At 44.4% G+C, this 20,512-nt stretch overlaps 1 protein-coding gene across 1 annotated transcript in view; it reads left to right on the forward strand.

Annotated features, from left to right (window-relative positions):
* Positions 1 to 20,512, forward strand: part of PHLPP1 (PH domain and leucine rich repeat protein phosphatase 1) — a 215,607-nt gene that overhangs the window by 173,950 nt on the left and 21,145 nt on the right. The window contains 3 exon segments of the mRNA XM_070420409.1: positions 375 to 530; positions 14,358 to 14,558; positions 17,297 to 17,459. Coding sequence (XP_070276510.1) covers positions 375 to 530; positions 14,358 to 14,558; positions 17,297 to 17,459 — 520 coding nt within the window.

Consider the following 20,512-nt stretch of genomic DNA (forward strand, 5'->3'; position numbering starts at 1 on the left):
CGTGTGTATAAGACACAAGCCCTACCTTGAGAATCCTGCACCTTTTAAAGCTTGCCTTATGAACCTAGGGAGATTAGACTGCTCTCTTCCAAATCTTCTATGAAACGTGTCTTTCTCTTTCACTAGATAGAGCTTCTTTGTTAAAATCCCTTTTCATAGTTTTTGCCACCCTCTTTTTTTGAAATATGGAAAATAAATAAATATTAACAGCTCCAAGTTTGAGCTTCTGTTAAAGTGAATTTGCAGTTGCTCTGAGTGAATTTGTTTTTTGGAGAGATAATTTTAAGTATTCTCCCACTCCTGTTCACTTTTTCATATTTATCCTACGTTAGATCTAAGTAAGTTTCCTTCTGTCTCTGTCCCTTGTTGCACAGCTTATTCTGTAACAGCAGTCTCCGGAAGCTGCTGGTGGGACATAACCAGCTGACGAGTCTACCTGAACGGCTAGAAAGAACCTCAGTGGAGGTCTTAGATGTGCAGCACAACCAGCTCCTGGAGCTGCCACCCAACCTGCTGATGAAGGCCGACAGGTAACACGGCGTGATTGTTTCGGTTATTCATCTGAGTTGTAAAATGCCCCCTCCTTAGCATTCTTGTCTCATGATCTGAGACCATTTTCGGGGGGTGGGGGAGTGAATAACTCCTAAGCATACTGCTGAATGAATTTTTACATATATTCTAAATGCCCTGTCACCACCACCCCGGTCAGGATGGAGAACATTTCTGGTACTCCTTTCCCTTTTCTTCCCCTTTCTCACTTTTAAAAGCATTTATTCTTTGCACTTAATAAGTTATAATGATTTTTGCTGGAATAATTATAGAGAAATAATGGAATTGTGAGAAAATGGGCTTTTTATATGGTAATTGACCAGTGGTATATCATTCCTCTGACAAAAAGAGCAGTGTTTCAAGATCATTTAGCGAATTGTTCCTGCTTTTGCATTTATATCAAAGTACAATGTGCAGGTAGCTCTAGACATGAGCTTTTTGTTGTTATGAATACTGTAGGATTTGATGTCTTCCCTGTGTAGAAATCTAAATTACATTCTCACCTTGTATTTTCTTAACTTTAACTTAGGCAAACTTTGGGTGCAGCTTAATAATGAAAATACACCTGTTTTTTTGGGGGGGACTACACTCAATCTGTAGAAGCAAGTAAGTAATGGATTCAAGTTTTAGGTTCCTTTGAGTGAGAGAATATCATTTCTGAATCTGGCTAAGTCTGCTAAGTTCATGGCTAATAGAGTAGGTACACAGCACTGAAACTCTCCAATAAATATTAATCGTCCCTTATTTATTTATGCGGATTTGTTTGGAAAAGGACAATGCTGTGTATTTTTTATTCTATAGAAGCAGTCAGTAAGCAGTCTTGAGTGCCAGGGCGGGTCTGAAAACACGACCTTGAGGGCTCTTAGTGTAGTCAAGGAGACCGTTTTCATGTTTGATGTGTTTAAACAAGGCATTGAGTGGAGCAACACTAATTTACATTGTTCTACAGGTGATTTTGACTCCCCAGGTCTTAGAACCATTGTGTGAACTGACTTGTGACCCTGTGCCGGTCACTCTGAGTCTCGGTTTTCCCACGTTGCCTATGTCATAGTTCCCAAATGGAATCTATAAGTTGGCAAAGAGAGGGTTGTGTGAACTGGAATAGTCCTAGTAATGCAACATGGAAAATCCAGGACCTGAATTGGCCACTGGAAGAGGACCATTGCTGTCATGGGGAGCAGAAGAGCTGAGCTGCAGTGTAAGCTAAAGGTATTTAGGCAGACATTCCCATAGTCTGGATAGTCAGGCCTATCCAGAGCCAGCTGTGTTTTGGAAATAAGTGCTAATGTGGGGGAACTAGCTGGCCTCTGTTGGTCTTGGGAAGAGGGTTGGCTGTGCTAAGTGCCTCTCTAGTACAGAAGGTTCTGGAGTAAGGGGTCTGGAATTAGAGAAAGCAAGCATCCTCCTGCTTTTCTTTTATGAGAATAAAGCAAATGACTTCCCCGCCCACCTCCCCAACCCCCGCCCAAAAAAAATAAAAAGGCTGAAATAGGAACTTTTTCAAGGAGACATTGTGGTGCATTTATTTTCCAACCAATATAATAGCCTCATTTCCATCCCAGTGTAGCAATTGACCTTATCAGTCAGGACTCAGAAAAGTTAAAGAGATTGCTTCTCTTAACAGGCAGATAGGGTATGAAGAGGGTGGAATAAACTGATTAGCTCTTTTTTTAAACAACATTTTATAATGATTCTCACCAAACTATTCATGGCTTCTTACAGAGTTAATACTTCTTTTACTTATCCCCTTTTCAAAACCTAAGTAACTGAGATTTTATCTACCTAAATATCTAACCTATCTAATAAAAGAGAAACATGGTAATTAGCCGTACATCCGCTACCCTTCCCATTGGCTAATCAGGGCGATATGCAAATTAACTGCCAGCCAAGATGGCGGCCGGCAGCCATGCACTGAAGTGAACAGGGAGGCTTGCTTGCTCCAGTGACTGTGGACTCCAACGTTCCCCGCCTGACTTGCCGGCCTCTCAGCTGCAACTCTAAGCAACTATGTTGCAAATATAGAAGCTAAACAAAACCCCAGAAACCTGCTTTAGTCAGCCAGGCTTCAGCCAGCCGGACTGCAACATTGTATCAAATACAGAAGGTAAACAAAGGCCAGAAACCTGCTTTCAGCAGCCGAGGCCTCAGAGCTAAAGCCAGCCCAGAATAAAAAAAAAAAAAGAAAAAAAGGAGCGGTTGGGAGCTTCAGTCACCCACCAGCCTGAAAACGGCCCTCAGCCCCTCAGCCAGACTGGCCAGGCACCCCAGTGGGGACCCCCACCCTGATCCAGGACACCCTTCAGGGCAAACCAGCCGGCCCCCACCCGTGCACCAGGCCTCTATTCTATATAGTAAAAGGGTAATATGCCTCCCAGCACCGGGATCAGCGGAGCCGCTAGGCCTCCCGGCACCTGGATCAGCATGACAGGGGGCAGCGCCCAAACCCCCTGATTGTCCTGCGGCTCTGTGTGTGACAGGGGGTGGGGCCACAACCTCCCTATCCGCCCTGCTCTGTTTGTGACAGGGGAAGGCGCCCCAACCCCCTGATCAGCCCTGCTCTGTGCCTGATAGGGGGGAGCTCCCCAACCCCCTGATCGCCCTGCGGCTCTGTGTGTGACGGGGTGGGGCCACAACCTCCCTATCCGCCCTGCTCTGTCCGTGACAGGGGAAGGTGCCCTAACCCCCTGATCAGCCCTGCTCTGTGCCTGATCGGGGGGGAGCTCCCCAACCCCCTGATTGCCCTGCAGCTCTGTGTGTGACAGGGTGCAGCGCCCCAACCCCCCTGATCGGCCCTGCTTTGTGGGTGATAGAGGGGGGCACCTCAACCCCCTGATCTGCCCTGCTCTGTGTGTGACAGGGGGCGGTGCCCCAACTCCCCTATCGGCCCTACTCTGTGAGTGATAGGGGGGAGCTCCTCAACCCCTTGATGGGCCTTGCTCTGTGCATGACAGGGGGGAGCTCCCCAACCCCCTGATCCGCCCTGCTCTGTGTGTGACAGGGTATGGAACCCCAACCCCCCTGATGGGCCCTGCTCTGTGCATGACAGGGGGCAGCACCCCAACCCCCTGATCGGCCCTGCTCTGTGCATGACCGGGGGTGGCGCCGCAACTTCCCTATCGACCCTGCCTTGCGTGTGACAGGGGGCGGTGCCCCAACCCCCCAATCAGCCGTACCCTGAGCGTGACTAGGGGTGGCATCGCAACCTCCCAATCCACCCTGCTCTGTGCATGACAGGGGGCAGCGCCCCAACTCCCCATTCGGCCCTGCTCTGAGCCCAAACAGGGGCTGCACCTAGGGATTGGGCCTGTCCTCTGCCACCCGGGAGCAGGCCTAAGCCAGCAGGTCATTATCTCCCGAGGGGTCCCAGACTGCAAGAGGGCACAGGACGGGCTGAGGGACCCCCTCTCCCTCCCCCGAGTGCACAAATTTTTGTGCACCGGGCCTCTAGTATATATATAAAATTCTAAGCAACCGTCGCAACCGGAACAACTGAACAGACGACCAAACAGGCTGCATGGGTCGACCAGGCTGGCAGGGAGGTTATTGAGGGCCGACCAAATGACTGAGCAGCAGGCTGCGTGGGGCAACCAGGCTGACAGGGGGGTTAGTGAGTGGTGACCAAATGACTGAACAACAGGCTGCGTGGGGCAACCAGGCTGGCAAAGAGGGCATTTAGGGGTGACCAGGCTGGCAGGGGGGTAGTTGGTGGCAACCAGGCCGGCAGGGGGCGCCGTGAGGGGTGACCAAACGATTGAGCAGCAGGCTGCCTGGGCGACCAGGCTGGCAGGGGGGTTAGTGAGGAACGACCAAATGACTGAGCAGTGAGTTGTGTGGGGCGACCAGCCCGGCAGGGGTGTTAGTGAGGAACGACCAAACGACTAAACAGCAGGCTGTGTGGGGTGACCAGGCCAGCAGGAGGGGCAGTTAGGAGAGATCAGTCCAGCAAGGGGGGGGGGCAGTAAGGGACGACCAGGCCAGCAGGGGGGGCAGTTGGGGGTTACCAGGCCATCAGTGGGGGCAGTTAGGGGTGATCAGGCAGGCAGGCAGGTGAGCAGTTAGGAGCCAGTGGTCCCGGATTGTGAGAGGGATGTCCCCTGAGGGGTCCTGGATTGGAGAGGGTGCAGGCTGGGCTGAGGGACCCCCCCACACACACACATGAATTTCATGCACCGGGGCTCGTGTGTGTGTGTGTGTGTATACACACTAGAGGCCCTCTGCACAAAAATTTGTGCACTCGGGGGGGTTCCCTCAGCCCAGTCTGTGCCCTCTTGCAGTCTGTGACCCCTTGGGGGATGACCACCTGTGGGCTTAGGCCCGCTCCCTGGGGGATTGGGCCTAAGCTGGCAATCAGACATCCCTCTGGCAGCCCAGGAGCCCTCGGGAGTTGTCCACTTGCCAGCGGGGAGCAGGCCTAAGCTGCAGTCGGACATCCTTAGCACTGCTGAGGAGGCGGGAGAGGCTCCCACCACCACTGCTGTACTGGCAGCCATCAGCCTGGCTTGTGGCTGAGCAGAGCTCCCCCTGTGGGAGCACACTGACCACCAGGGGGCAGCTCCTGCATTGAGCATCTGCCCCCTGGTGGTCAGTGTGTGTCATAGTGACTGGTCATTCCCAGTCGTTCTTCTGTTGGGGTCAATTTGCATATTACCCTTTTATTATATAGGCTAGAGGCCTGGTGCACGGGTGGGGGCTGGCTGGTTTGTCCTGAATGGTGTCCCGGATCAGGGTGGGGGTCCCACTGGGGTGCCTGGCCAGCCTGGATGAGGGGATGAGGTCCATTTTCAGACTGGCCACACCCCCTTCAGGTTGGCGGTCCCCGCTGGAGTGCCTGGCCAGCCTGGGTGAGTGGCTGATGGCTGTTTGCAGTCTGGCTACAGCCCCTTAAGTGTGGGGTCCCCACTGGGGTGCCTGGCCAGCCTGGGTGAGTGGCTGATGGCTGTTTGTAGGCTGGCCACAGCCCCTTCATTGTGGGGGTCCCCACTGGGGTGTCTGGCCAGCCTGGGTGAGGGGCCGATGGCTGTTTGCAGGCTGGCTACAGCCCCTTCAGTGGGGGGGGTCCCCACTGGGGTGCCTGGCCAGCCTGGGTGAGGGGCTGAGGGCCATTTTCAGGCTGGCCACAGCCCCTTCAGTGTGGGGGTCCCCACTGGGGTGCCTGGCCATCCTGGGTGAGGGGCTGATGGCTGTTTGCAGGCTGGCCAAGGCCCCCAGCCACCCAAGCTCCCAGTGGAGGCCGGCTGGAAGCAGGTATCTGAGATTTATTTATCTTCTGTAATTGAAACTTTGTTGCCTTGAGCAGAGGCCACAGCCGGCCAGGGCAGGCGGGAAGCTTGGCTTCCTCCATAGCCGGGGCAACCAAGCCTCCTGCTTGCTCCAGCTCCATGGCTGCCAACCGCCATCTTGGTTGGGCTAATTTGCATATAGTCGCTCTGATTGGCTGGTGATATAGTCGCTCTGATTGGCTGGTGGGCATGGCTTGGGCATAGCGGAGGTTTGGTCAATTTGCATGTTTCTCTTTTAGTAGAATATATATATACTAGAGGCCCGGTGCACAAAAATTTGTGCACTCAGGAGGGAGAGGGGGTCCCTCAGCCCATCCTGTGCCCTCTCGCAGTCTGGAACCGCTCGGGAGATAACAACCTGCTGGCTTAGGCCTGCTCCTGGGTGGCAGAGGGCAGGCCCAATCCCTAGGTGCAGCCCCTGGTCGGGCTCAGAGCAGGGCCGATTGGGGAGTTGGGGCGCCGCCCCCTGTCATGCACAGAGCAGGGCGGATGGGGAGGTTGTGATGCCACCCTCAGTCACGCTCAGGGTAGGGCCGATTGGGGGGTTGGGGCACCGCCCCCTGCCATGCACAGAGCAGGGCCGATCAGGGGGTTGGGGCACTGCCCCCTGTCACACACAGAGCAGGGCCCATCAGGGGTTTGGGGAGCTCCCCCTTGTCATGCACAGAGCAGGGTCAATCAGGGGTTTTGGGAGCTCCCCCCTGTCATGCACAGAGCAGGGCTGATCAGGGGGTTGGGGAGCTGCCCCCTGTCACTCACAGAGCAGGGCCCATCAGGGGGTTGAGGAGCTCCCCCCTGTCACGCACAGAGTAGGGCCGATAGGGGAGCTGGGGCACCGCCCCCTGTCACATACAGAGCAGGGCCCGTGGGGGGGGGGGGGGGGGGTAGTTGAGGCGCCACACCCTGTCACACTCAGGGCAGGGCTGATGGGGAGGTATGGCTCTACCCCGTCTCACATAGAGCAGGGCCCGTGGGGGGGTTGGGGCGCCGCCACTGTCACACACAGAGCCGCAGGGCAATCAGGGGGTTGGGGCGCCACCCTCTATCACCCACAGAGCCGCAGGGCAATCAGGGGGTTGGGGCGCCACCCCCTGTCACACACAGAGCCGCAGGGCAATCAGGGGGTTGGGGCGCCGCCCTCTATCACCCACAGAGCAGGGCTGATCAGGGTTGGGGCACTGCCCCCTGTCACACACAGAGCCGCAGGGCAATCAGGGGGTTTGGGCGCTGCCCCCTGTCACGCTGATCCCGGTGCCGGGAGGCCTTGGGCTCTGCTGATCCCGCCCGGCAGGGTCACAGATCCGGGTCCCAGACCGCAGACAGCCTTGCCTGCTGCCGCCTGCCTTCAGTGTGCAAATTAGCCGCCATCTTGTTGCTTCAGGGTGGGAGCTGGCTGGTTTGCCCTGAAGGGTGTCCTGGATCAGGCTGGGGGTCCCCACTGGGGTGCCTGGCCAGTCTGGGTGAGGGGCTGAGGGCTGTTTTCAGGCTGGCGGGCGACTGAAGCTCCAAACCTCTCCTTTTTTTCTTTTTTTTTATTCTGGCATTTATTTACCTTCCATGGCTGTCACTGGAGCTGAGAGCCGGCTTTCTCTCTGAGGCTCGGCTGAAAGCAGGTTTCTGGCCTTTGTTTTCTGTATTCGAAACAATGTTGCGACTCCAGCTCTGAGATCCCGGCTGACTGACAGGAGCTTTCTGGAGTTTTGTTTATCTTCTGTAAATGTTACTATGTTTCCAACTGAAGCTCAGAGGCCAGCGGGGAATGTTGGAGTCCACAGCAAGCAAGCCTCCTGTTAGCTTCCAGCTGCCTGGCTGCCGGCCGCCATCTTGGCTGACAGTTAATTTGCATAAGGATACGCTGATTAGCCAATGGGAAGGGTAGCTCGTACGCCAATTACCATGTTTCTCTTTTATTAGTGTAGATATATATATATATATATATATATATATATATATATATATATATATATATATGGAGTGTGAGAGAAAGAGAGACATAATTTGCATTGTGGAAAAGGTAGAGATGCTGTATATTTGGTTTGATGAATTTGGGGGAAGGAATAAACTAGTACTGACAGTTGTAGGAGCAGGTCCACCCAGAACCATGAAGTGTAAGTATTGAAGAGGGTTTTTCAGGAGAGAATCTCTGTGGCCAGTTTCTTGCAGGTGGTTTCAGCTGTGATTTGTTTTGTTCACAGAGTTCAGGGCAGCCAGTATCTTACTGACCAAGTACGTTTAAGTCACTGTGCTGAGTGATGTAGGGGTTGAAATGATTAACATAGGCATTACCCTCTAGGAGCTTACAATCTAATATAGAGTTTAAAATAACTACACAATAAACAATAATACAAGATGGGTTTGAGAGGGTTAAAGAGAAGGAATGATACAAGTGGTTTTAATTTGGCTCCTGGTGTGAAGACTAGCACTTTCTTGTATCATACATAGCTAGCTGTGTGCTTGGTAAATAGCTTCAGGCAGTAATGCAACTGCTTCAATTCTTCCATTCCTTTTGCTTCATAATACTAATCTTTAAAATGTATTGGCAACCTTTTTTTATATATTTCTTGTGGTACTAAATTAGCATTACCAATTTTGTTGGGTTATGTAACAGAAGAAAGGACCCAAATACAAGTCTTCGTTTGTGTTCTAAGTAGAAGTTATGTTTGGAAATCTCAAGAGAACTGTCAGAAAAACATGCATTGTTGGACACAGCAAAAGACTCTTGGAAGTTTTTCTTTACTCCAAATCTTGGCTGCTAAAACTAATATCTTGGTTTAATTCCATGGCATGTTTGTTGAATACTACACGTTTAGAATGGTACACTAGTATGTTAATGCGCTTTACCTGGTAGCAGGAAGGTGTTTGGTAACCAAATAGGAAAGGGGACTCTACTCTAAATTAGATGACATTTACTCACATCTCTAGCTCCTCCAAAAACTTTAGACCAGTTTTATTTAAATTCCTATGAATTGAATCAGGAATTCCATTTATACGTTTTCTCTCCATGTTCATTTTTGATTTTTGTTTATTTTTATTTGCTTTTCACTGGCAGCTTAAAAACTATAGATAGATTGGAAATATGATGGACCATATATTGTTCAAAAATTGATGGTGATTTTGATCTTAGGATAGATTGGGCTTTAGTTTTATGGGTGAACTGGTAAATATTCTAATCTGGATTTTACTGGCCTAAAGCTCTCTTCTTACCTCTTTTTGCTTAGAGTTGAGGATTTTCTTGATGGAAACCCCCAAAAGAATTACAAATAGTTTTCATCAACAGATGGGCAAAAGCGGGGGTTGATATTCCCCATAGGTCACTAGAGTGGATGGATGAGGTATTGCTATCCTTCTGTTCTTCCTGAAATCTTGCCATGCCTGGCTTCCTGTCCATCTTGAATCTGCACACTCATTTAATGGCCAGAGAGCTGCTCCTGATGAGATCACTCAAATTAACAAAGCCACAATGGATCCTTTAAAGGCAAGTTATAGATTCCTGTTGTGGGTAGACATTAGCGTCTGTTTTTATCCCTGGTTAGAACAGTATAAGGCATTTATTTTCGGGAGTAGGAATGGGGGGAGTGTATGTACAAATATGGTAATTAATAAATATCTCTAGAGTATTAGTCACATTACAGACCATAAGTTTTAGTGACTCAGACAGAACATGTGTAAATATCAAGGGGCCTATCGATTGACCATGACAACTGGTGCCTTTTGGCAAAGACTGATACTTCTGGCATTTTGAAGAGCTAGGTTGCCTACACTTTTCTTTTTTAAGTGAGGAGAACTATCTTGTGAAGTTCTGTTTTAAGAGCCATAGTGAAATAAAACAGTATTTCTCAAAATGTGTCTTTAGAATCCCCTTAAGTACTTACTAAACATGCAGGTTCCTGGCCCTTATCTCAGTTCCACGGACTCAACTGTCCACTCATCAGAATTTTTGATTCTGTAGATTTCAAGGCCTTCCTCTAACCTACTTAAGAATATCTGGGGGCTGAAGTTGAGAATCATGTATCTTCTGATAGGAGGGCACAATATAACTTCTGTGTGCTTTTGCCAAAATGCATCACTGTATACTAATGAAGAGAAAACCTAAATGGAAAGGTATTCTACAAAATAATTGTCAGATACTTTTCAAAAATGTCAAGGTCATTTGAGACAGATAAGGTTGATTAGAGGAGGAGTCTAAGAGGGCATGATAATGAAATGCAAGTGGGATTCTGGATTGGATCCCGGTCCAGATAGAGCACATCAGTGGGATCATTGATGAAATTAGGATAAGGTCTGTACATTAATTTAAAGTATTGCATCAATGTGAAGTAATTAATTATACTTAATTTTTAAAATTCGTTTCGAGTTCTTATTTAACAATTTTTATATCTATATAACTTTTGTTCCTTTATGTTATAGGCTTATGATCTTTATTACCCAAGCCAGGCAGATTTTCAGACCTTCCAAAATAAGTGTGTGAATTCCATTGGACTTGTATGCACTTTTCCTTCACTTGCAATCCCCACTGTTAGGTGATGTTGCGAGGCAATTAATAATTGTGGGGTTGTTGTTTTTCAAACTGATTATCAGGGTATACCATTGATTTAGTGAATTTCTATCAGCACTTAAAAATTAAATAGGATAGAAAATACTAGTGTAAAAGTAAGATTAAATATGGCTTCATGAAACTTTTGTTTCAGTTACACATATGTATTTTGCATGTGTACTGTGCTGGATGGTCATGTAAAATGTATTTTGTACTCTTGGTCACCATCATAAAAAATTTGAAAGCCCTTCCTTTATGAGCTACCAGCCTTATGAAGATGTATGAAATAGTCAAAAGTACTGTGTTGTAAAGATGACAAGGAATATAGATTGTTTTGTTTGACACTTTTGGAACATTTTGGGGCCAAAAGTCAGGGGGTTGTCTAAAAGTAGGAGAGGTTTGCTGGGCCTAGAGTCTTAATCTTTTGCATTTTTAATAGACTACAAGTCCCAGTACTGATATCCAGGAAAAATATGTAAATGCAGACTGCCTGGTAGCCTACAAATAGGTAAATCCGTTGTGATTCCAAATCCTGTGCTTTATCTCAAGAACAGCTTGGCTGTAAAGTTTAAGGGTACGCTGGAAAATACTAAAAAGCAATTTAAAACAAAACAAAGCAAAAATTAGATGAGCCAGAAAGATGGACAGAATGTGCCAAAGAAGAACATAGCAATTGCTCAAGAAGCAGGAAGTGGACTCATTTCACTGCTGTTGTGGGCAGCTTTCCAAATACTTTAGGGTAGGGGCCATACATGGTGTCTTTTTCCTACAACTTTTGCATTTCTGCTAAGGAAAGTTTTTGAGTACTGTGCTAGTTATTGAGTTATTTTAAGCATTCAGTTTAAAGTGCTGTGTACATGTGGTCTTCCTGCTACCCAGCAGGTGCCCGGCTTGACCTCCAGCTTTTTTTGGAGAGAAGGGCCTATGAAAATGTCCTCAGGAAAAATGTTTTATTATTATTATTTTTGTTTTGAAATTTAGAGAGATCTGTTAGGGAATAGTGGACTCTTAAGATTGACGAGATCTGTGTTTTATTTCTGGCTCTGCCACTAATTACTATTTAACCATTGCCAAGTAATTTGACTTTTCTCAGCTTCAGTTTCTGTCTTCTGTGAAATATGAGGGGGGCATCTCTAGGATGATGGGAGAATCGAATGAAATAGAAAATAGGAACCAGCTGTAGTCTCCACAAAGCACCTTACAAATGAAAAGAAAGCAGTGATGTTACTGCTTTTTTTCTAATTAGTAGAGGAGGGTTGCATAGTAAGGAAGGTTGAATGGGTGAAACATCTGTTGGCACATTAAACAATATTTTATGCAGAAATCTATAAGGAAGAAGCTTGAAGAGGTTGTCACATCCTATTGAGGTTGAGGCCAAACTCAGTGCTTTAGAAATTTAGCAGAAAGCAGGGGGTGGGGTTATATACCATCTTTACTGAGTAAAACTGTTAAATTTTGCAAAATTAAAGTAGTTGCTCATTCTGGTGGAAATACAACACCTACATTAAACCAATTTAATTTGTATCCTAAAACGTTGTGAGGTTATGGGACAAGTTTTTTATATTTAAGAGGGTGGGTACTGAATTTAATTTCCTGAGACTATTATAATAAGACGTCTTTTTAATCCAATTGTTTGCTCTCTGCCCATTGACTAACAAGGTGACTCAGTCAGGCTTTATTCACACAAATGAAATTCTTTGTAACCGGCCAGTGTAGTTTCAACTTAGTTTTATTTCCTGGAGGGGTAGGGTGTGGGATTTATTTCCCTACCCCCTTAATTTCCCTTAAAGAGTATATAGCTCCTTCAGTACAGGCGGATTTCAGCAAGATGAGAGAACACGTTTTTGGAAATCACTGTCTCGCCTTCTTTCAGATGGCACGAACAGTTTCCCAAGTCCCCTCTGCAGCTTTCTAAATGAGCATTCACTTGTCAATCTTTTTTCCTTTCAAACGATGTTCCCTCTTCTTCTGGCCTAAATGTGTGCAAACATTTTTATGAATTAATTTATCTCTTTTCTTTGCCTGCATCTATAACTACATATTTCCTGGAGAATTGTGTTTTAGTGAGATTGTCAGATAGTTTCCTGGCCAACCTCAGTCCATGTTATTTTAGAGCAGTGCATTTTAATTTTTCCTAATTCTGCACTGAAGAAATTACTAACAGGGCATTTAAGTCAGGTGATACAAATGGGACCTAAAGAGATACTAAAAAAATAACGAAATAAAATAAAAAAGAGATACTCATAGATGCTTTAAAGAACTATGGTGCTGACACTGGTTTCCTTCCTAGTTCAAAACCATTTCAGAAGTGGCATGAATGACCTTTATTTTCCTCTCTGCAGCACACATGACTATAATTTCCCATGACTATTTATGGCCTCTACAGCCCTTTTCTAACTTCCCTTTAAAAAAAAAAGTCAACAGAATACGTGTTTCTTTCATGGAAAATGTTCTATTTTGGGGAAGCTGCTTTTCCTCAGATAAGTAGTGGAGTTGGGTGTGTGTGTATAAGCATGTGGGGGTTGCAAAATTGGGGAGTATTAAATTAGCGGGTTGAGAGTTTGGAATGACAATCCTGGTGATGACTCCTGAATGCAAAGCCTTCTTTTTATCCAAGATTAAAAATAACTGTACCTGGTATTCCATTTTTCTTTTCTTTTTTTTTTAAGGACGATTTTATTCTTTTTTCCAAAGATATGGTAGAATAGTCCTGAATTGAGTGCTGACTGTTTCAGACCCAAGTGATTTTGAAATGAGAAAATGGAGGTTCACTAACACAGTAGTTCTATGTGGAGGCAGGGCAGCTTTGACCTTACACTAGAGCAGGTGAGTCCTGTGGGCTGAACACGCTCCATGTTCCGGTGGCTGCAGCTTCACCATGGAGCATACACATGGAGATCCATTATGAAGTGAAGCAAGGGTTTGTCTGACTCGTGAGCTGCACATAGTTCCTGCTCTGTCCTTCCCTTCCCTGCCAAATGGTTTGGAACCTTGTCACAGCAAGGATTCTGTCTCAGTTCTGCAGCTTTGCATTTTGCATTTATCTGTGTCTCACAATAACTCTAGGATTACTGTTTGACAATATTAGTTATCTTAGGTATAAAAACATTCTTCATATTTTAGCCATTGTTCACACTGTTATTTGGATAACCAGTTGCATATTTAGACATTATTTATTTGTTCTGAATGTAAAAATTTTTGCATAATAAGATAATTACAGAAAAGAGGACAGATCATAAGTGTAGCACATGATGAATTTTATCAAAGTGAGTGCACTCCTGTAACCAGCACCCCGATCGAAAACCAGACGTCATCCTGTTGGAAAAACCAGTCTTCTCCTAGACACTGCTTCCTTTTCCCTGACTTCTGATACCTGCCTGTTGTTAGGGACTCACACGGTGTATCCTCTGTTCTCTGGCTTCTTTCACTCCACATTACTTTTGCAAGATTTGTCCTGTTGATCATGAAGTTGTAGTTCTTCATTTCTCCAGCTTTATAGTGTCCCTTCATCAGAGCAAATCAGCTCCTGCGGTTGTGAACCTGTCAGTAAAATGTGGGTTTGACAACATACTGACAGGGCTTAGTCACTATGTGCTTTAGTTGGGTTGTGATCTAATATCCAATTGTTTTATTACTATAAGAACTCTTTTTTTAAAAAGGCAATTATTTTTCTCTTCCTAAAGACAAAATATTTATCACTCTCTCTCCCACTCCCCATCAGCTATAAAATTAGTCACTTCGGTCACCTTTTGTGCTCCCATAAAAATCAATTTCTCTCTCTTTGTATTTAAGACACATAGATAGCTGTTGTGTTCATCGTAGACAGGGGAGTCAGGTATCCAGATGCCTGCTAATTCCAGGTCCTGTCTTTAAATTCCCATTTCTAAACCCAGTTTCTAATATGCGAGGTATCCATCAGAAAACTGGGCTTTTTGAGGATTCCGTACTAGAACTCTGGCTTATCATCGGGATTTTGTTGCATTTTGTCCTTGTAGCCTGAGATTCCTGAATGCATCTGCCAACAAACTGGAAACCCTTCCTGCAGCCACGCTTTCCGAAGAGACGAGCAGCATCTTACAGGAGTTGTATTTGACAAACAACAACCTCACAGACAAGTGTGTGCCCTTGTTAACAGGACACCCCCACCTGAAGATCCTGCACATGGCCTACAACCGCCTTCAGAGCTTCCCAGCAAGGTAAGAGAAGCCCATCGAGGGATGCTTTTCACTGTGCTTCTGAAAATCAAGTCACAGATGGAAAGGCGGAAGCAGTCATTTCCCAGATGACGTAAACCTTGTTTCTCCCTGATTCATCTTCACCGTTGTCTTTTATATAAGCCACAATCAGCACTCTCCTAAAGAGAAATGTGTCGGTTTTTCTAATATGAATATATCCACAGACCCAATCACTAGAACATTCTTATGGTTTTGAAATAAGATATGTTATTTAGCATATGTATTTTTTTCTTTAGCTTCTTTTTAACCAAATCTTGGAAAACTTAACCTAATATGGTGGTTGGTAATTAGGACATCAATTAGCTACCAGTTTTTGTGTTTTTGCTTATGGTATAGGTAGCCGTGGTGGCTTGTGCAACCATAGAAACCGTGGGAGATTATGAAGGATGTCTGGCCCTCAGAAGATTCTGTTTCTAATAATATTTTGGTGTTGATTTCTGTTTTATGAGCAATGGCATTGTGTCTAGCTCTGCGGGAATCCACACCCCGAGCCTGCCCTGAGGGATTCACTCCCCATCCATGTCCACTTCATTGGCATCCATCCATCACACAAGTTGAGACTTAGAACACATACCCACACATCAAAGGAGCAAACATTAACCTCTCTGGTATTCTGCTAACTGCCACTGAGCCTGGGCCAAAGCAAAATACTGGCACAACTTCCCTCTGCTGCCCTCAGGACTACCTGTTGTGTAAACCCTACTGAAGGAGGAAGGCCCAAATAGACATGAACTTTAAGTATTGCTCTGTGTTTTGTTTTTGTTTTTGTAGTATATATTTATTTCTCTAGTTTTTCCGTTCACTTGATGTTAATGATTCAATTTTTTTGAACTTCTGTGTACTCTACTGTGGAATGAGGAGATTATATTTTGGGATGAAAACATAGTAATCACATAAGATAATACATCTGAAAGGGCTTATCGTCCTATTTCAGATGGTGAATGTCCAAGCCCTGCCTGAGAAATGATTATCAAACTCAGATTCTGCGGGTGTTCCCCAGGGAACCATGTCAATTGTAATCAGCCAGAGTACAGAGAGTTTTTTATGCATTCCATCAAAACGCACCTTGACATCATTTCTGTCTCCCTGGGGCTTGTGATATGGCACAGCAGCTGCTCTACAAGACAGGACTGGGACTTACCTGTCTCCTTGAGCCTCCTATCTCACACGAGGTCTGGCCTAGGGTAGACTCCACGGATGGATGCTGAATTAAAGAACGTACTCCATGGTCAAGGCGTTCATGACCACCTTCTTTCCATGTTAACTTCTGTAACTTCTCCTTTCTTGGGCCCAATTGCTAACTTTTGAGTCATTTTTCAGGCCCTTTACCCATTGATTTCTCCACATTGCTTTTCAAAATATGATGATAGCATATCCAAATAATAGTCTTCCAAATTCGGGCTAATGTAAATGGATTACTTTGCAGTCTGCATCTGTAATGTTGTTTGAAGCATATCCTGATACCATGTTGGGTATTGATGAGATTGAAAGATTGGGTTTCAGTAGACAAAAACTTAGTTCTTATGTATCTTAGGCATGTATTTTTTTTTCAAGGTAAGCAGATAAGATAACTTTTATATGTGAGAGATGACAGAAAGAAAAGTAATAATGGGTTTCTTGCTAAAATTTTTAAAGGTTTATTGTGACAAATAAAAACCACAGCAAGCAGAGAAGATACCAATAGCTGTAAACTAAACGATTCACATTACAGATGTGAGTTCCACTCACTGGGAATCCTGAGCTTCTTGGAAACCAGCATCACCAGTGGTAGAAAAGGGGAGGAATGGCTGAGTGTCAGGTGGCCTGTGTATCATAAGACTATGGAGGTGGAGGGGTTTTTCCTCCTCATCTACAGAAAATGCAGGACATACTAACTCAGAAATTTTTCTTTATTTGCTTACTGTAATTATTGATTAATATTATTAAGATTAATTATAGATTAAGATTGAACAATAAAAGACATAGTTAAACAAAAGTGTTAGATTACATTAGGACACGTTATTAAGGTAAGATCAGAGAGAGTCCTTCTTTGTGGGTGTTTGGGAGGAGTTGAGAGAAATTTCTTTGGGGCACAGTTTAAGTATGGGTCCTGCCAGCAAGTGGAGAGATGATGCAGATGACCTTTCAGCATCCCCCAACCCCCATCCACTCCTCACCAGCACCTGTCGTCAGGGTGATGTCGGGAATTGGGGAGTTTGGTTTTAGGAGAAAACATACCTTCATAGGAGTTATAATCCTCTTTTTCCCTGCACCCCTTGAGTTTTCAGTGCCGATACAAAGGAAACCAGACTCTCCAACTAAGCTCTTTGAAAGAACTGATATGGGATTAATGCTGACTTTTAACCTATTTGAGCAGGATTTTCATTAGCTTCTAGACTAAACTGCATAGCAAGGTGATTGTTATCAGGATAACAATTTCAGAGGAGAAGAATATCTGTTTTCCTTCTTGTTGCTAATTTGAAGAGTTTAAGTTAATAGTTTTTGTTTTATAGTAGGAAAGGAGATGTTAAAATAATTTGATACTTAAAAAACAATAGTGAAAAGATAGTCTTATTTGTTAAAATGACTATTACAAGTGAATCTTTAAAGAATCTTTAAAGTCATAGTAAATTCCACCTTTGATTTTCATTATGTATTATTTTCTTTTTAACTTGCCCTATAATTATGACTCCCTGTGCGTGGATTTTTTCTTGTTTTAGTAAAATGGCGAAACTGGAGGAACTTGAAGAAGTCGATATCAGTGGGAACAAACTGAAAGCCATCCCAACAACCATCACGAACTGCCGGCGCATGCACACCGTGATCGCCCACTCCAACTGCATCGAGGTCTTTCCCGAAGTTATGCAGCTCCCAGAAATCAAGGTGTGTGGTTTCAGCCCATCTACTGTGGTGTCCAAAGAGAGAATTGTGTCTCTCATTCACTCATTTGGGCATTTGCACCATTGACTTCCTCAGCATGGAGACTCAGTTGTCTTTGCCCCATCCTTTCTAACCACTGAGCTAAACTATTGAGTCAGCAGAAGGAAAAAATAACCAGAAACCAAACCGCTGGACTGGGATTGGGAAATTGTATTCCAGGCCTTACCAACTGCATGGCATGAGGCTAGCCACATAGCCACCGAAGGTTTCCCATCTGCCTAATCTATTTCCCTACTTATTTCCAGGCTCAGAGACTGAATGGGGTGTGATAGCAGTCTGAGAAACTCACTGGTGCCAGTGTACCCCTCTCCACCAGCTCCCCTAATTAAGTAGCATTCACCACCCAACTCATAATCATTCCCTGTATAGGTCACCAAGCATTCATTTCAGTTTAATGAAATGTGATAGAACAGATATTCCCATTTGATAGGTTAGGAAACTGAGGTGCTGAAACAGGAAATGATATATGTAAATGAAGGCAGCAATTGGTGTGATTCCTGAGTCAGGTAGACTTAATGGGGTGAAATCTGTTCACTGGGATGAGTCATCTAACAGGTTTTTATTTGTGTGTGTGTATGTGTTTGTATGTGCGTTGGTGCAAAAGTAGGAATTCCTTACAGATATAAAATGTAGCTTTTCATTTGCATCTTAGAATTTCTGCTTATCCTCAGTTTTATGTTTAATAAAAAATAACTCAGTGGTTATAGACTTTGGAGCATATTCTAGTCTCCTAATAAGGAACAAAAGCTGTCCTACTTAGCCATTCCTCACTTTTCAGGCACTTCCCGATATAAACTTGATATAACAGACATTTGAAGATACTATAAATAGCATGCATAATTTTTTTACAACAGTGGTTTTTATACATTTACCTTGTTGACGTGTGCCTTCTTTGACATCCTGAGGAGTTTGGTGGCAGATTGAAGGGCAGGAGGAGTGTGAAACTGGAGTGTGACCAGATGGAATAAATGTCATCAGAGTATCACCCTGATGACAGCATTGTGGGGAGAGGGTCAGAAGGAAGGGAAACTGAAAACAAAGCTAGGGAGGGTCGTAGTCCTCCAGGGGAACGTGATGGACAGGATAGTGAAGGACTCGGAAGGGAACTGGCTGCAGTGAATTAAAGACGTGGTGACCAAATGGGCCTGGGCGAGGTTATATAAGCACCATCTCTAAGAAGGTCTGCTTTCCATGGCCAGTTATTATCTTTGTAAATAAATACTCTAGTGAGCTCATTTTATAATTTGGTAATATAAGAATGAGCAATTTTATATTGACAGAACTCTGAAAGTTTAAAACCTTAGATCACATTATAAAACATTGCTAACCAATTTATAAAATTTAGTAATGTTCTAAAATGCCTTTTTAGATTATGGGAATCTTTTCCCATAATCCATGCCCTGACCTCTGAATTTATTTCTGTCAACCACATATGTTGTGAGCTACCCACACCTGCCAGCCCTTAAGCTCAGGTTTCAAAATTACCCAGAAGATTGTCTTTATACCATTTGTTGTCTTATCTGTGATGTATTCCGACTCTACTGGCAGAATAAACCATTATTAACCAGTATTATAAATTTTTCATTAAAGTCCAGTTGACTATTCATGCAACCATTATTTATAATTGGAAAATAAAACAAAAAGGAGATGACCATTTTTCTATTATGAATTTTTGATTATGTGAAATATTGTACTTAACTGAAATTATTAAAGCTGTTAAAGGTGTTGGGAGTGAAAATATGGAATAATTGAAATGTAATGAAATGGTACCTACATTTATGATCTTTTAAAGTTTTTTATATTACTGATAAGCCAATAAGAAAAAAAATAGAATGCTAACACTGGTAGTGTTAAGGTGGTAAATTTAAGGGCAAGTTTTCTAACCTTTTCTGTTTGTCCAACCTTTTGTAATGGGGTCATAAAGCTCTTATATTAAAAAGTAATTACTTAAGATTATAATATAATTTTATAGCATTGCTGCAGTTTGGGAGCAAGAGTATGAAACAATTTGTGTGAAACATTGTATTATCAGTTAAAAACACATTTCTCCAAAAATATAGGTTCTCATTTTACCTAGTCTATAGCTCTCCCCAATCCATAATAGATTTAAGTTCTTTTAAGAATTTTTCCAAATAACGATGATTTTGTCCACTTTTGAGGATTCCGAAGTTCTTGAATACAATTTGCTTTCAAACTATCTTAAGGTTTTTTAATAGGCTGTGGTACATTTACACCAGGGAATATTATGCAGCAGTGAAAAAGAAGGATCTCTTACTCTTTGAGATAACATGGAGGGACCTGGAGAGTATTATGCTAAGCAAAATAATCCTGTCAGAGAAAGACAAATACCATGATTTCACTTATATGTGTAATCTAATGAACAAAATAAACTGATGAACAAAATAGGTCTGGAGACATAGAAGCATGGGACAGACTTACAAATCTCAGAGAAAAGGCAGGTGTGGGTTGTGGCTGGGAAGAGATCAACCAAAGAACTCGTATGCATATATTATATCTGCATAACCCATGGACACAGACAAACAATAGTGTGGGGAAGGCGTGGGGTGGGGGCGGGCTAGAAGGAGTCAATGGGGGGAAATAGGGTACATATGTAATACTTTCTAAAATAAAGATTTAAAAATAAAATTATAGTCAGACGCCAGCTCAAGCCAGATAACTGAATGCTTTCCACTTCATCCTGCTGAATTTGGGGTCCACATTCTCTTATCCAGAAAACTTATCAGTTACTCTCATTCTGGCCTGTGCATGCGAGCCTTCTGCCCTGGTTCCCTGCTCCCGGAGCAGAAGCACAGCCCCTGGTGTTAGGGCTCACCTCATTTAAGCCTTCCACTGACTTTATGAGAAAGGAGGCATTATTCCCATTCACAGATAACACGGAATTTCTGCTCTAATCAATATGCTGATCCTTCTGCTTGTTTTCTGATGAGATTAGGCGGGAGTTGCTGGGAGGGTCCAGGTGTTCAATGCCCGGAGGG

The sequence above is a fragment of the Myotis yumanensis genome, unplaced genomic scaffold (assembly GCF_028538775.1).
Source record: "Myotis yumanensis isolate MYYU_CA2020_CCGP unplaced genomic scaffold, mMyoYum1.0.hap1 SCAF_7, whole genome shotgun sequence".
Taxonomy (NCBI): Eukaryota; Metazoa; Chordata; class Mammalia; order Chiroptera; family Vespertilionidae; genus Myotis; species Myotis yumanensis.